Source organism: Microcaecilia unicolor, chromosome 9 (assembly GCF_901765095.1).
Source record: "Microcaecilia unicolor chromosome 9, aMicUni1.1, whole genome shotgun sequence".
Lineage (NCBI taxonomy): Eukaryota > Metazoa > Chordata > Amphibia > Gymnophiona > Siphonopidae > Microcaecilia > Microcaecilia unicolor.
Genome location: NC_044039.1, coordinates 150,615,417 through 150,627,143, shown reverse-complemented (window position 1 = coordinate 150,627,143; position 11,727 = coordinate 150,615,417). Strand labels below are relative to the sequence as shown.

At 43.9% G+C, this 11,727-nt stretch overlaps 1 protein-coding gene across 1 annotated transcript in view; it reads right to left on the bottom strand.

Annotated features, from left to right (window-relative positions):
- Positions 1-249: 249 nt before the first annotated feature.
- The window catches only part of PLCB2 (phospholipase C beta 2), a 220,748-nt gene continuing 209,270 nt past the window's right edge, over positions 250-11,727 (bottom strand). Inside the window, exons 28-32 of the mRNA XM_030215186.1 lie at positions 9,886-9,962; positions 5,924-6,019; positions 2,626-2,683; positions 2,035-2,121; positions 250-1,284 (exon numbers count right to left, since the gene is read on the bottom strand). Coding sequence (XP_030071046.1) covers positions 979-1,284; positions 2,035-2,121; positions 2,626-2,683; positions 5,924-6,019; positions 9,886-9,962 — 624 coding nt within the window. The 3' untranslated portion in view covers positions 250-978. The remainder of the gene's footprint in view (positions 1,285-2,034; positions 2,122-2,625; positions 2,684-5,923; positions 6,020-9,885; positions 9,963-11,727) is intronic.

The window sequence follows — 11,727 nt, the reverse complement described above, 5'->3', positions numbered from 1 at the left end:
CATGCTTTGGGCTGGACAAAGCAGGTCTAAAAACTAAACTTGGTTTCCCCATTTCAGAAGAGGAATGAATGTCAATGTCCAAAAAGATCAATGTCGGGATTTACACCTGTTACCCAGGAGGTCTAGGTTTCAGAAAAGTCCTTCTACTGAGCAGTGCTCTGTTACAGGAATTAAGGGAGGTTGCTCCTTTAATCCCTCAGTGGTTATGACCCTCTCCCCCACCCCACCCCCCCTGAAACTGCAAGGGATTCTGGGCTCTATGATAGCTTCAGGAAAAATATACATTTATGTTTCTAAAATGGCTAACAAATGTTTATGTTCTGGCACATAAACGTTTCTGTTGCTGTTCCATGATATGAACGATATATGCCTGTATTGACCCACTGAAATTTTAGACATTTGTTTTTCTAAAATGGATGCTCTGCTGCATGTCCATTTCTCCATGTACTTAGAACAGGCTGTACCTAGTCAGATCTTGTTCTAATTTACTAGTGGAACTTCAGACATTCTGACCTGGACGTCTCTATTCCAATTTGTATGTCCTTTTTCTGACATCTGCCTCCATAATTCCAGGAAAACTAGGAAAAATGACCAAATCCCCATAGGACTATGCTCTAATTTTTCAGAGCCAGGACTTTTGGTTGACGCTAGAGAGCTGTAGGTGTGTGCCCTTCCCAAGGGGTATACTGCTACAGTCTACCGCACTACCCACTAGGCCGTGTTCTAACCTTCCTTTTCTTGTGAGCACAGCAAAAACTTATTAAAGGCCATCAGAGTGAGGCTAGGCTTTGCCATGCTGGCTATCAATTTGGAACATTTAATTGCTCTCATGTTAATCCCCTTGAAAGCTGAAACATAGATGATTCTTCCCCTTCTTATCTCTCTATGCAACATCCCTAAAGAACAAAGACAGCAGTTTTCAACTCCTTAGTCCTGCTGTAGCCTAAGATGCCAAGAAGAGTTGATCACCTGCTCCTCTTAGGGGGGACTAGGGATTGTAGACAAGACCTGTATATATTCATTCACTGCCTCCAGAGGCATTCTGGAGCTGGTTGTCTCTCCAGGTAGAAGTTCTTCGTCTTCCTGGATGTTTGGGGGCATTTCATAGTTGGCAGAGTCTTTCTGGGACTGTTCCTCCTCTGGGTTAACGGAATTTAGCATGTCTTCCTTTGGACCCTGTAGCTCAAGTGGAAACCAGACCTTCATGCTGCTCTGTACCGTGTCCTGAATTTCCACGGCCAAGGCTTTTGTCTTCTGATGATCTGTCTGTACCTGTTGTTGCAACTGCTTACCACAGGCACAATGTGGTTGCAGAATTCAAAAGAGAAAAATTATCAATCATTGCCAGATCTCATGCTTACAACATAGCATAGGTTTCAGGTTGAGGGGAAAAAGGAAAAACAGATTTTCTTTCAGGAGAGTGATGGGCGACATAGGCATAGCCAGGGAAAGCTCTTAAGAATACATGTGACGAATGTTCCTTGGTTGCTCCATTTCATTATAGCCCTGCTGCAGGACAAAACATAATTTCCCCCAAATCATCAAGCTATCCATTGCCCATTTCCCTTATGGTGCTCTGAGTCTGGATCTTGCTGCTAGTGGCGTGGTAGAATATGGCATAGGGTTTATTTAAATCAGGTGTGCAAATGATTTCTGATTCAAATGCCTTCAATACCTCTTAAATCTGAAAGAAGGGCATGTGCAATTTACTGAATGTCAGGCTAAAAATGGATCAGTAATACGATGTACATTGATTTTCACTTTCATCATCATTATTGGCTATTTTATTTATTTATTTATTGCATTTGTATCCCACATTTTCCCACCTATTTGCAGGCTCAATGTGGCTTACATAGTTTTGTTAGCATTGTCAATCCTGGATATCAGATATAGTTAGTATGGTGTAGAAATTAAGTAAGGGAAGAGAGAAGAAGGAAGGGAGTGATTAGGGTAGGTGTAGAATTCCCAAAGCAGATTTCAACAATAAAAACACACGACTGACAGTAGAACATCATTGTTTATGAGGAGCTTTACCTGAATGCCTTTTTCTTTTATCTTCTCCAGGCAAGCTAGCTGCTTTTCCTCCAGTAACTTTTGCTGGTTCCTAGACTTTATGGTCATCTTTAAGGAATAAATACAAAGATTACAATTACAGATAGACTACAAGAAACATGTAATATAGCCAGGGACCGCTCCATATTCTACAGAGCATGCTCAGCAAAGCTATGGGCCAGTAGGGTCTTTACATACTCTAAAGAACATGCTCATCACAGCCATGGGCTGCTACATATTCTAGAGAGCATGCTCAGTATAGCTGTGGGCCGCTAAATATTCTACAGAATATGCTCAGTACAGCCATGGGCCACTACATATTTTCTACAGAGCATGCTCCAGTACAGCCATAGGCTACTATATATTCTATAGAGCATGCTCAGTACAGCCATGGGCCGTTACATATCCTAGAGTGTATGCTTAGTACAGCCATGGGCTGCTACATATTCTACAGAACATGCTCAGTACAGCCATTGGGCTTTTCCTTTGTCATGGTGTTTTTATAGAAACTGCTTCTGTATACACGAACAAATGTTAAAATGACAGTAGAATTGCTGCTAATGTGCTACATACCAGTTGGAGAACCTGTACCACTTCCTGGATATGTGAATTATTAATCTCTCTCTTTAATCTAAAAAGAAAAAGAAATTGCGATGCAAAATGTGATACCAGAGCATCCTACCTGAAAGAAGAATGTGTGTTTATTACTTTAAATTATATTTTAAAAAAATACAGGTGTGGATGTAACCGATGATAAAATCAAACAGTCTACACAAGCCACATACTGCAAAATGTCAAGCACACTCTTATATTGAAGGGAAGAAAAAGCTTCCCTTCAATATAAGAGTGTGCTTGTCATTTTGCAGTATCTGGATTGTGTAGACTGATTACTTCAAATTAACCAACCAACTCAACGAGGTTATTGCTTTCTAAATTATGTTAATAACTGTCAGAATTACCATAGGTGGTCAGTGACTCAACTGTTTAAGGAGGTTGTTGGGTGAGGCTAAGGTGGGGTGGGTCATGTTAAAAACCTTAGGGGGGGCAACACCTATGTCAGCAGGAAAGGTGTACTTTTAAACATGGTACGGCACTGATTCTTCTAAGCTGAGTGCCACCTACAGTTCTGCCAGTGGCAGGTGATGTTTCATTATCACATTTCCAACAGTGAGAGACGGGCAAGCTCTGCAGGACTCCAGGGAACCTGTCCGTTCCTAATGACTGAAAACACAATATTGAAGTACCCCTCCCCCCCCCCCCCCCCCCACTGGCAGCAATGCAGTTGGAAGACTTCTCGGTTTAGAGAGAACAGTGCAGTACAGAAGAACCCCTACCAGCTGCCTCCCCCTAGTACCTCTGTAACTGATGGTATCATGCACACTGAGTACACTCCAGAGAATTATGTGCCAAAAAATTAAAATACAATATAATAAAGAGAATAGTACATGTACAGGTACTTGAACACTTGGCTCCTGGTCAGCCCTAGCTCCTGGTCCAGCAACTTCCTATTGGCTATGTGACGCATTCTAAAATAAAAATAAATTCTTTTTATTTACCTTTGTTGTCTGGCCCTTTAATTCTTCTCACTGTGTCGGCCCCAGTCTTTGGTTTCCACTTTCCTTTGTCTTCTCTTAACTCTCATTACAGGGTTTTCTGTTGTTTTTAGGCCTTGTACCCCTCCCAAATTAGCATGTACCAGCCACCAATAATTTGGGGGGATAAAAGAAACCAGGGCTACGTGCATATGAGAAAGTCAATTCTTTTTATTTACTTACCAAAGTACAGATATATAAAGGTACAGATATAATTAATAGTTTCTCATGGGAGAACAGGCTCTGCTATACAAAGGTATTATCTGAACCCGTCTCTCCAAAGTAATGGTCTGGTTCAGCTGCTTATATACTTTTATGTTAAACAATGCTTCACATTACTTTAGCACTTATATTCCTTGGAGTTCATTCTGTTCCCTGTTCTCACCATCTATTTTCCCCTAAGTTGCTAATCCACAGTCTCCTGTTGTTTATACTAGTTTCTTTCCCAAGCCTGCTTGCCTGAAAGGGTATCATAATAGATCATAAATTCCAGAGTCATGCAGGCTCATCAATCTCTGATAGATTCCACAGTCACACAGGCTTATCAATCTCTGGCCTTTTGATCCTTTCCATAGTGCATCACTGTGCTCATAATTCTACATCTCCCCCCTTGAAGGCCTTGAAAGTAAGGTATTATTAGGAAAGGAATGGAAAAAATGAGGATGTTATAATGCCTTTGTATCGCTCCATAGTGCGACCGCACCTCGAATATTGTGTTCAATTCTGGTCGCCGCATCTCAAAAAAGATATAGTGGAATTAGAAAAGGTACAGAGAAGGGCGACAAAAATGATAAATGGGATGGGACAACTTCCCTATGAGGAAAGGCTAGTGCTCTTCAGCTTGGAGAAAAGGCGGCTGAGAGGAGATATGATAGAGGTCTATAAAATAATGAGTGGAGTTGAACGGGTAGATGTGAAGTGTCTGTTTACGCTTTCCAAAAATACTAGGACTAGGGGGCATGTGATGAAGCTACAATGTAGCAAATTTAAAACAACTCTGGAATTCGTTGCCAGAGAATGTGGTAAAGGCGGTTAGCTTAGTGGAGTTTTAAAAAGGTTTGGACGGCTTCCTAAAGTAAAAGTCCATAGACCGTTATTAAATGGACTTGGGGAAAATCCACTATTTCTGGGATAAGCAGTATAAAATGTTTTGTACTTTTTTGGGATCTTGCCAGGTATTTGTGACCTGGATTGGCCAATGTTGGAAACAGGATGCTGGGCTTGATGGACCTTTGGTCTTTCCCAGTATGGCAATACTTATGTACTTATGTAGAGGACACAAACAAGGCGACTAACACAGCAGGTTCAAAAGAGGGTTGGACAAGTTCTTGGAGGAAAAGTCCACAAACAACAATTGGCCAGAAATTATCTTTGAGACCTAGATTACACCCGGACAGGATGCTGGGCTCAATGTACCTTATAGTCTGATGGATAAATAACATCTGTGGCAATTTTCAAAATGAAGGTCTTCATGTACGTTCCCTGAGTGAAAAGTACTTGCAGACTTTGCATTAACGTGGGCAGTTTGAAAATGGCACCATAAATGCATTGAAAATGGAATGTAATGCTCAATATGTTGTGGAACATACACAGTCCCAGAAACAGTCCAAGTAAGTGCCAAGTAAATGGCAGAGGTAGGCGGCATCTTATAGACTAATCTATTTATTAAAGCATGAGTTTTTGAGGACCAGAGTCCAATTCACCACATGCCTCTAGTCCTCAAAAACTCATGCTTAGTCTATAAGGTGTAATCGCTCTCTGCCATTTTTGTTACACCAGACTAACATGGCTATCCCTTTTGAAGTTCAAGTGATACAAATCTATTTCAAGGGATTATGACATTCTTCCTGTTATAAGATATGAGGCATTCGTTACTTCTGAGCCAATCCCTTAGGCTGGGGGTCTTGATCTAGCAATAACTGTTTGTGGGCAGCTCGGAATTTAGAACATCCTGTGCCCCCTTTGGAGATCTTATGTGTAGTGACTCCAATGTTTAGAGATGTACTGTAAAGACTTTGAATACAACTAGCTATTACTACTGTATTTACCTTGCACCCTGAATCCTAGTACATGAACAAAGCACCAGGATCACGATGTTCAGAGGCTTTTGAAAAACATGCATGCAGGTATTAGGGAAGAGTACATGGTTAGACTATGCATAATTGCAAATATGGTTGATATTGGTTGGTTTTCCTCTAAAGTTTGGTAGGAGATGTATCTGGCTGGTCTCTGCTAGATGTCAAACAGCATTTGTTGGAAGTAGTTTGAGTTGAATGTACCTCTCCTGAGTTGCTTTGTCAGTATTAGCTTTGCTCATAGCTTCTATCCGCTCTTGCCTTTTAATCTCCAGCTTCTTCTTCATCTGTTTAGTGTCACTGAAGAGAAAAAGAATGCTCAGTCCAGTAATCCATGTACATTTTGCATTAAAACCAAATCATTACAGTTCATGGGTGTGAGATCAGCATTTCATACCTTTGACTTTCCTTTTTAGTCCAGATATCCAAGCAGAACCCCTTTTTGGTTGAATAGGCCAAACAAATCTATCTCTCATGCACTCACAACCACTGTGTGTTTACAGATGTGTTTTATGTGAGAGGAAAAACCTCATACTGCTGTGTAAACACGCAGTGGTTGTGAGTGCATGAGAGATTCACAGAGTGTGTAGTTCTAAAACAAAGGGGTGTGAATCGGATCTAATTTTAAAACAAACAAATCTATCTCCAACTCTGCCCTCAAGTTCATAATCGCTGATGCTGTGTTGAGCAAAATATTGGTTGGACCGTGGCACTAGCGATTCACTGCCTGTGCAGCTATCTGAATTTAAAGTTCCTGGTTTTTTTTCTAGTGTGGGTTCCTATAATGGCAGGGTCACATTACCTCTCTGTATTCTTCCTTATGGGGCTGCAGCACGATGCAAAGTGACCTTGTCTATAGGTCTTATCTGTCCTGTCAATGTAGCCTCCTTTTGAATCTGCTCTAGTCTTTCTCAATGTCATTTATAACCAGTGCGTTTTGTCTAGCAAAAATGGTGCCGGTACTCAAATGCTAGGTCACCCTTCAGGGGTGGGGTGATCACTGTGGGACCCACCCCACAATAGCCAGGCCTCCTGCAACCAGTCACAGAATCTATAACAAGGCAGAGTTGGTGTGTAGAGCCTGAGCTCTTTCATTAAATTTGGGGTCCCTGGGCCAATTTTAGCAGACAATGGAAAAGGTGCCAGTACTCAGTACCCCCAAGTACCCCCTCAAAAAAAGCCCTGTTTATAAACACTGGAAACAGAGGACCTGAATAAACTGGTTTGCACAACAGTGAGCAGGATTGCCACTGGGCCATCAGACACCGTTATTCTAATATGACCAGCTTCATGAATACCAGCCTTTTCCCATACTAAACATAAAAGCTGCACCCTGTAAAACCATGGTGATATCTTATACTGCCGGCTATGAAGCAGAGGAAGCCTCTTCCAACAGAGGTCCCACTCAGGGCCACAACACTGATCAATGTGTGCCAGTAACATCCATATCTATCAATCTGTGTCTCTCTCAAATGTCCCCCTTTCCTAGGCGGGTAGAAGGTTGGGATATGTCTTGAGGGGGGTGGGAGATGTCCAGAGTGGCCAGACAATATGTCTGGGTGGGTGGGTGGAAGGAATCAGGGAGAATGTCCAGAGCAGCTGGAGTGTCTAGGGTGATTGATCGAGGCCGCCTTAGAGGTCTGTGGGAGCTGTCATTGGCTTACAGGCTTTGCATTGAGTAACACTGCAATAGATTCTGACATCTGAATAAATTTAAAGAACCGTCAAATTATCAAATAGCCTACATACAGGGCAATTCTATAAGAGGGTGCCTAGAAATACATGTCCAGAGGGCATGCGGTAGGAACCTAGAATACCAGTCTAATCAGGTATAAATGCGCTTGCATTTATGTCAGCCATACAGCTGGTGTAAATGAGAGCACGTAAGTGCAGCAGGTATGGTTCATGGTTTATTCAGATTTGTTGAATTGCCTTTTTTTACCAGATAATTCAAGGCGATGTACAATAAAATCAAACTGCGGAAAGGAACACCAATATATTTATAGGAAAACACATCAGTCATAAAAGGAATAATCACATATCCTGGCAATGAACAGCAACCTCACACCAATGTTTCAGATGGGGTAGACCCTAGGTCAAATTAAAGGCCTCATTACCTAAATGGGTTTTAAGGCTTGATTTAAAATTTTGCATGGATGATTCAGTTTGAATCCCAAGGGGAAGATTATTCCAAATAGTTGGAGTCATAAAGTAAAAGGCACTTTTTCGTGTTGTCTCCCAGTAGGCAGAGCGAGGGGTGGCCCAAGGTAATCTGCCGCCCGAGGCAGAGAGGAAATGCTGCCTCCACCCCCGGTCTAGCATCTCCCCCTTCCCTCCTCAACCCTTTACCTTATTTTTGTTTCCAAAAGGCAGCAGCGATTCCCATAGGCTGCCCTGCCGTGGCCTCTTCGCTACTGCGTCCCACCTCTGAGGAAACAAGAGGCGGGTCACAGTGGGAGAAGAGGCTGGTGCCAGAGGCACTACGGCAGGGCAACCTATGGGAACCGCTGCTGCCTTTTGGAAACAAAATAAAAAAACTAAAATAAAGGGTTGAGAAGGGAAGGTGGGGGGAGTGCTGCTCCTGCAGCATGATGCCTGAGGCCCCTGTCTCAGATGGCCTACTGGTAGGGTCATCCCTGAATAGAGTGAAGAAGGGGGTGTATGCCATGTATTCTGTAAGTTATGCATTGTAAGTGGGAGCCCTGCTAATGTCTCACCCTGCTCTGCCTCTGTGTATGTCCCCTTGCAAATGAACGCTATGCAAGTGAAACAGCTATTTGAAGAATAGTGCTTAGGCAGTATGCTGGCACATATGTATAAAACTGCACACATATATGTGCATATACTAGTATTTTAAACATTTACACAAGTAATGCGTGTTTAAATGTTACCACTTGGTTTATAGAACAGTCCCATTAATGTCCAACTGCACAATTTTACAGGATTGTTTTGGGAGGGATGGTATTATGAATTTCTCACCTTGTCCCCTCTCTCCTCATCCAGTATTTTTCGCCTTGTCCCCTCTCCTTCCCATCCAGTATTTCTCCCCCTGCCTCCTCTCACCCCATCCAGAAACTCTCCTAGGGCCGCTGCTGCTTCTTCCAACCAGCAGCAGTGGCAGGAAAATCAAGAAGAAAAAGGCACAAGGCCACAGTGCTCAGACGCACGCTGTCGGCTCTGCCCTTCTGACGTCAACTTCCTGTTCCGGGGCAGGGGATCGTCAGAGACAACAGCGCGTATCCTAGCACTGCAGCCCCGCACCTGCTACTCCTTGCTGTGCCTGTGGTGGTGGTGTTGCTGCTCATTGGAAAAGCAGCTGTGGCAGCGGGAGAGAGGCGCCGTGGGAGATAGGGGAGATGAGCAGGGAAGGGGAAAAAAAGGTGCTCGTATGCTGTACCGGTGCGTACCGGAACAAAAAAAAAGGTGTGATTGCAATGGTCATAATTATCAAAATCTTGGTGGGGGAGGAGCTAGGGGCCTAAGAGTTAATGTATCTGGGTTTACAAAAGGTTCTGACAAATTCCTGGAGGAAAAGTCCATAAACTGTTATTAAGGTAGACCTGGGGGAAGACACAGCTTATCCCTGGGACTAAGTAGCATGGAATCTTGCTGCTTTTGGGACTCTGCCAGCACTGCTCCCTCTAAGCTCAGCAGGAGTCCTCCACTTATAATTCTGCCAGTGGGGTGGGGGTGGGGGATGCTGTTTCACTACCACATTTTCAGTAGTGAGAGACAGACAAACTCTGCAGGACTCCAGGAAGCCTGTCTGTCTCCAGTCATTGAAAGCACAATATTGAAGCACTATCCCCCACTGGCAGAACTGCAGTTGGACACACCTGCTCAGCTTAGCGGGAACAGTGACTGCCAGTTCTTGTAACCTGAATTGGCCACTGTTGGAAACAGGATACTGGGCTAGATGGACCCTTGGTCTGATCCAGTAGTGCAACTCTTATATTCTTATGGAAGTTATTTGAAAAGGAAAGTGGGGCAGGTTAAGACCAATACCCTTGTACTGGCCCTGGTGTCATGAGAATGTACAGGAGCAGATAGTCAGAGACGATGGAGTAGGAAAGCTCTAAAAATACAAATACGAAGAGGAGGACAGTAACTATCTCAAGCTCAGATTCTGATGATGGGATGGAAGAATCCATGCTTCCTGCGTTTACCTCTCTGCTGATTCCTTCAGGCTTTTCAGCTCACTCGCCTGCTTCTCTTGTGCTAGCTCCATCAGTTTGCTGATTTGCTGTTGAAAGGATAAAAAACAGATCACCGTCACGGTTGGTTTGAACTCCTTAGTCTGCCTGCCTTCAGCTGTCCGTCAATATCCTCGCTGGGGTAGAGAAAGCTCAGGGCCAGCCTGAGCACAAGGCGGACTAGGCATTCACCTAGTAAAGCAAGTCATGGCAATCAACTTCTCTGTGTTAAGGATCTCCTCATCCTCCTTCCAAGGTGTTGAGTGGCTTCCTTTCTCTTCCTTACCCTTTCTGTGGTGGCACCGGCATGCTGGCCGATACAACACTAGTCATACGGTGCATGGCTTTCAGCATCTGCCCACTCTCAAGGCCCAATGGGTCCCACCCTCTTCGAATTTCAGAAGAGGCAGGGAGCTGGTGCACTTCAGCCTGTACAGAAGCTCAAAGCCTAATTAGCAAGAAGACCGACGTGCTGATGCCACCGTGGAGGAGGTAAGGAAGAGAAGCAAAGATGCTGAACACCTTGGGGGAGGGAAGGATTGGGTGATGATAGAGACTGTGGGTAGGGGGGGGGGGGGGAGAAATAGGGAAGGAGAGAAATGCTGGATACTATGGGGGAGGGGCGGACTGACAGTAATCTGGGCCCTTGGGCAAAAAGGGTCATGGGCCCATAACCCCTTATCAAAATTGATAAAGTTAGATGGATCCAAGGGGAGAGTGGGCTCCCTATTGTTGTGGGCCCTCAGGCACTGCCCTATTGTCCCAATGGTCAGTCTTCCTGTAACATTGGGGGAGGCACAGAAGGAGAGAGATGCTAGATGCTATGGGGAGGGAGGTGGAATAGGAAAGGAGAGAGAGATGCTGGACACCACTGGGGGAGAGAGGTAGGAAAGGAGATGTATGCTAGGCAGTCTGGGGGGGGGGAATAGAGGAGAGGGATACTGGGACACCACCGGGGGGGGGGGGGGGAGATAGGGAAGGAGAGAGACGTTGGACATCACAGGTGGAGGTAGGGAAGGAAACAGATGACGGACCTCACTGGGGGGGGGGGGGGGGAAGAGATGCTAGCTATGAGGATATGGGGAGAGGACCTTAAGCCGCCTTGGTGTGGGGGTGGGGGGCATATGTCTGAAGGTTTGCCTAAGGTATTGAATCCACCTCTGTGAGTTTTCATCAGAAGGAGGGAAAGTGAGAGAATACAAGGCATGAAAGTGACAAATAGTAAGATAAACTCTTTGGATGGACTAAAAATAAAATAGTAGATTTTTATGTGTGTGTGGGGGGGGGGGGGGGGGGAGCTGTTCAACAGAACAGGTCTCTGCATTAACTGGAGAAAACAGCAGGATGAATAATTATCTCCCTACCAAGCAATTCTATCAAAGTGACGCAAAGCTTTTGCAGAAACCCATGTATTTCAGTGAAACAGATACAAATGAGCATTACCTCCTAATAATCCCTGCACAAGTGAGATTATTAGAAGCAAATTACAGCAGTTCCTGGATACACAGAAGAGAGAGATTCCTGTATATTAAAACCAATTTTCCCATTAACATCCACTAAAAACATGAAGATGTGCTCCTATGTTCATCCAGGGTGGGACCTCTAATGCTCCTGTAAAGTCAAAATCACTCCCAGGCGATGTCACTTAATATAGATACTAATTCCAGTTACTTTATCCATCACCGTTGACTCTTTTTTGCTGCATTTCATGTTCTTTGTTAATTTTTTTCTTCTAATTAAATTTCAATAGTGTCTCAATCCTGTAAACGAAATGTAGGCCCCAAATAGAAAATTGTGTTACAACAAAATTCTGTT